Source organism: Carya illinoinensis, chromosome 2 (assembly GCF_018687715.1).
Source record: "Carya illinoinensis cultivar Pawnee chromosome 2, C.illinoinensisPawnee_v1, whole genome shotgun sequence".
NCBI classification, from domain to species: domain Eukaryota; kingdom Viridiplantae; phylum Streptophyta; class Magnoliopsida; order Fagales; family Juglandaceae; genus Carya; species Carya illinoinensis.
In genome coordinates this window covers 4,322,646-4,327,099 of record NC_056753.1, presented here as the reverse complement: position 1 = coordinate 4,327,099, position 4,454 = coordinate 4,322,646, and the positions used below count along the sequence as shown (strand labels likewise).

Genomic DNA, 4,454 nt, shown 5'->3' with positions numbered 1-4,454 from the left:
TTTCATTTAGTGTAAAGTAATTAGAAACGTTTTGTTCATTAATTCACAGCTTAGATATAGATATATATATATAGATATATATATATATATATATATATATTGTTAACTTATATATCATGGTCAAATGGATTCTACCTCTCTTGAGCATTTTTAAGCTGAATATTGACAGTGCTTCAAAAGGTAATCTTGGGGCATGCTGGTTGTGGTGGTGTTTTACGTTCAAATAATTGCTCTATCATTGCATGTTTTTCTTGTTTTTTAGGTGTTGGTACTACAACTTTCACAGAATTTTCTAACTTAAGAGTTGATCTAACATTGTGTTATGAGCTGAGCGTCACTGATTTGATTGTTGAGACTAACTCTCTAGTTATGGTTAATTGGCTTACTAAAAGCTCATCTCACCCTGGAATTACTCAACTATTTGTAATGGCATTTTACCATTTTAAGAATGTGTTTCCTTTTAATATTAATCATGTCTATAGAGAAGATAATGCGCTAGCAGACAGTCTAGCAAACTATGGTGCTAAGGGACATACCAAAATTTTTTCATCTTTAATTCAATTCCCTAAGCATATGTTTGCCCTATTCTCTTTAGATGGTACAGATCTTACTACTATTAGGCATTAAATTTTATAGTTTGTCCTTATTTTCTTGTAATATCTTTAAAAGGTGTTTTATTCTTTTATCGAACTTGGGTTTAAGCCTTTACTTCTCTCTTTGTAACCTCCCAAGTTTCACTATATATACAAGGATATTCTTCCATCATAAGTGAGGATAATCAATAAAATTGTAGTGTCATTCCTTTCTAAAAAAATAAATATAGCATAGCATGACTAATTGAAATGCATCTATTACATGATCATAAGATTTGATTTTGGGATTTCTGATCTTATCATGTATGCCAAATGGGAATGTCATCGAAGAATGTTTATGTATATCACATACTATGCATGAATGATGCATATGATGGCTAAAATGCTCTATATATATTTTCTACTAGAGAGACATCAGAAAAATGGAGAGGTCCAATTCCTTTTCGGTAGGTAAAATTTATCATTGCAACCCAAAATGCTCTCTCTCTCTCTCTCGCACAAAGCGTTGAAGAAATATTGTAATACTAGCAGTTAAAAGCAGCAGCAAACAAGTTCTTTAAAAGTCTGATCTGCTCAAAACATTAACCCCCAAAAAAAAAAAAAAAATGGAGTTTTTAAAGTATCTGATCGGTACCATTAATAGCGGTTTGTATAGAACAATTAATATTAGTCCATCCCTGATCCCATGATAGCTTGATCAAGTTTCACCATTAATTAATATTTCAATGGTGGTGAGAGAACTGTGAAATAATGCCTCTCCTGGCTGCCGGACATACTAATTTCCCAATGCTCCCAAAAGCATGCATGCAATACCTCCAGTTCAAGATCGACAGATCGAGACATACTTCCAAACCCAGCTTCTGCCTATACTTTTTCCTTCTTCGTAACACTAGCAACTTGATTTGAATAAACAATTCACACGTACCATCCATTCGCGCTCTTGATATTTTTGTAAACAGTACTGGATGCATGCATGGTTGATGATGTGTATATATATTGTTTGTGATCTCGAGTGTAGACAAATGAATCTAATGTACTTGCGAGAGTTTTTCCCCCTGATCATGTTCGTGTACAACCTAGGATTGATTTCTTGTCAATAAATGGAAAGAGATCATCAATGAGATGATCATACTGATCTTTGTGACCCAATCGGCCGGTTGCGAGCTCAAACCGAATTAATGGACTTTTTACATATTGAACAAAGATCCGATCGATCGAGGAGCACAACCTTACGCACGAATCTCCCATTCAAGAGTACAAAAGCTATCCTTGATCATCACCAGGACGATCATGGCAGAAACCATGTATAGATCAAACTAAGATCTTACTAGTCAAAAGCAGCAGCAACTTCTTAAAAACTCTCCGCTCAAAACAACATGCGAAAAAAGAAACAACAGTTTCTAAAACGTCTTCCCTTCTGTAAAGAGGTTTTTTTCTTTTCTTATTTTTATAGATCAACGATTCATATTGGTGATCCATAATCCCATGCTTGAAATTTCACCGTTAATTATAAGGAGATCCGCTAAAAGTTGGAGGCACCATCACAGAAGAAGAAACCTTGAACCTCTTACTCCTTGAACCATCACCAGTACTACTACTACCAAGTACACCCATTTCTGGGCCATCCATCCATCCCCCAATTTGGTGATCAATGATCAACCCATGCTCATGACCAAAACTAACTTCCACAATATCTGATCCATCTGAATCCAGTCCACGTTGCCTGCCGAACCCAACCCACTCGGCAGTACTGCATTCCGAGACACTCGAGCTTTCCCAAGGACAAGGCTCAGTCTCCACATAGGGTGGCACAACAATGCTCGGCTGCACCACCTTCTCCATGGTGTTGTTGTTCATATCCATTTGGGGCCCACCTTGGTATTGGTTGTAATTTCTGAAGTGAAATATCTTAGCAAAAGTAGACTGATCACTCATCCTACTTTTTGACGAGGACTTATTATATTCTCAGTAGTACTCGTCCTTGCCATGATACACTGCAGGTTTTTGCTCAACCTAGCCTTTAAGGAAGAGAAGCTGAGTCCATGCCGCCCATCAGATTGTGACGGCTGCAGCGCCCCTCCCACGTTACAAAGGGAAGCAGAACCCGACTTGATGCTCGAGTTGATCTGGTTAACCGGAACTGCAAAGTTGGTTCGGGCATTTTCCCCACGAAGAGCTCGAGCTGCTTCATCGTAAGCTCTAGAAGCCTCTTCGGGAGTATCGTAAGTTCCCAGCCACAGCTTTACACGCTGAGACGAGTCCTTGATTTCAGCTACCCATCTTCCCGAGAGCCTTTGTCGAACTCCCACAAATCTCCTGACTGCATGCCAACGGTTTGCTTGAACGCACGTTGGCCTTCGTGGTGGTGGCGGTGTTAACGGTGGCTTTTGTGGTTTTAGGCCCAGCCATTATTAGCACAGATCGATCGAGGAGATAGATTAGGCGAGGAGTAGATCGAGGTGGGAGAGATTTTGGTTATTGCATGTGAAAAGCACGCTGGCCTAGCTTGCTAGATATGTAGTTTGATCGATCTGGGGCTGTGCGTGTGTGCGTATGTGTATATATATATATATATATATATATATGAGAGCGGGAGTGCTGCCCACTTGGTTTTCCGTTTTTATTTTTTAATTCCTTTTTCATATTTTTTTTAATCACTTTTTTAATTATTAAGTTAAAAAATATACAAATACACTTAAAATCACTCTTCCTTAATCACTAAGTAAAAAAAAAAAAAAAATCTTAAATGATACAGTTGGACGATACTGCCTAGGCGGCACAGGGGCTTTTCTCTCTCTCTCTCTCTCTCTCTCTCTCTCTCTCTCTCTCTCTCTCTCTCTCTCTCTCTCTCTATATATATATATATATTTATATATATCTACAAGATAGGTAGCTGCAAGAAGTGGTGCTAATATTTATAATTATATATATCTTTCTATAATAATAAATATCTATCTCATTGCTATAAAAATAAATAGGTAATTCTAATTCCCTTTTTGTTTTCGTGTATCTTCTTTGTTTAATTTTACACTACTCCATTTACATTCTGTATAAAACACAATGATGCCGAGGGAAACAGAGATGCGACATTAAGGGTGGTGCACGCGATGGCAGGGTCCTTAGAGCGATTAGGGTTATGTGTGGCAGCTGGGCAGCAGGAGAGACCAGACCTTAGACGGGAGGTTGTCCATGGCGTTAGCTTCCTTGCATTGGTTTTTCTCATTTGCTCTGTTTTTAAATGAGAAAACATATTTGAGGCTGTGCGTTGAGGTGGCTATGGGATGAAGACTCACAGTGGTTCCATCATGGCTTCATGGCTGGGTGGAGGTTGCTGTGCATGGCGTGAAGTCCTTGATGCGGGGAAGAACCGAGTTTGAACTCGTGGGCCAACAACATTAAAGTAAAAGTTTCAACTTTTACCTGACCAATATTACAATATGTGGAAACTTCCGTTTGTGCCTTCCCCGTTCTCGTTGAACTTGAGGCCTGAGCAGTACATAATTGATAATACAAAGAAACGAAGCTGGGGAGACCACAATAGGTTCATGGCTAGAGAGAGAGAGGGAGAGGGGCGAGAAATCTAGCTAAGTCGGAAAGAACTTTAGGATTTTGAGAACCTGAATCTGAAATTTGTAACGAAACAAAAATGGCGACGCCATTTCCAGGTCTCTAGCATCGAGATGGAGGTGGAGCCGTGGCTGTAATGTCGGGCCCAGTGAACCCCATCGACCCTTCAACGTCTAAGGCATGGGTAAAGAACAACCCAGAACTCAAGCCCCCAATCCCAATATTCTTGTTCTTCCACAAGGCCATCCGCTCTGAGCTCAAGGGGCTCCATCGTGCTGTCGTGGTTTTCACTAC

The 4,454-nt window shown here is 39.4% G+C and overlaps 1 protein-coding gene across 1 annotated transcript; it reads right to left on the bottom strand.

The window, feature by feature from the left end:
• Positions 1 to 2,524: 2,524 nt before the first annotated feature.
• On the bottom strand, positions 2,525 to 4,252 carry LOC122301626 (ethylene-responsive transcription factor ERN1-like). Its single transcript, XM_043113028.1, has 3 exons — positions 4,211 to 4,252; positions 4,014 to 4,079; positions 2,525 to 2,977 (listed from the first exon to the last, which is right to left on the bottom strand). Exons 1-3 carry the CDS (start codon positions 4,250 to 4,252, stop codon positions 2,525 to 2,527), a joined length of 561 nt encoding a protein of 186 aa, XP_042968962.1.
• Positions 4,253 to 4,454: the final 202 nt, after the last annotated feature.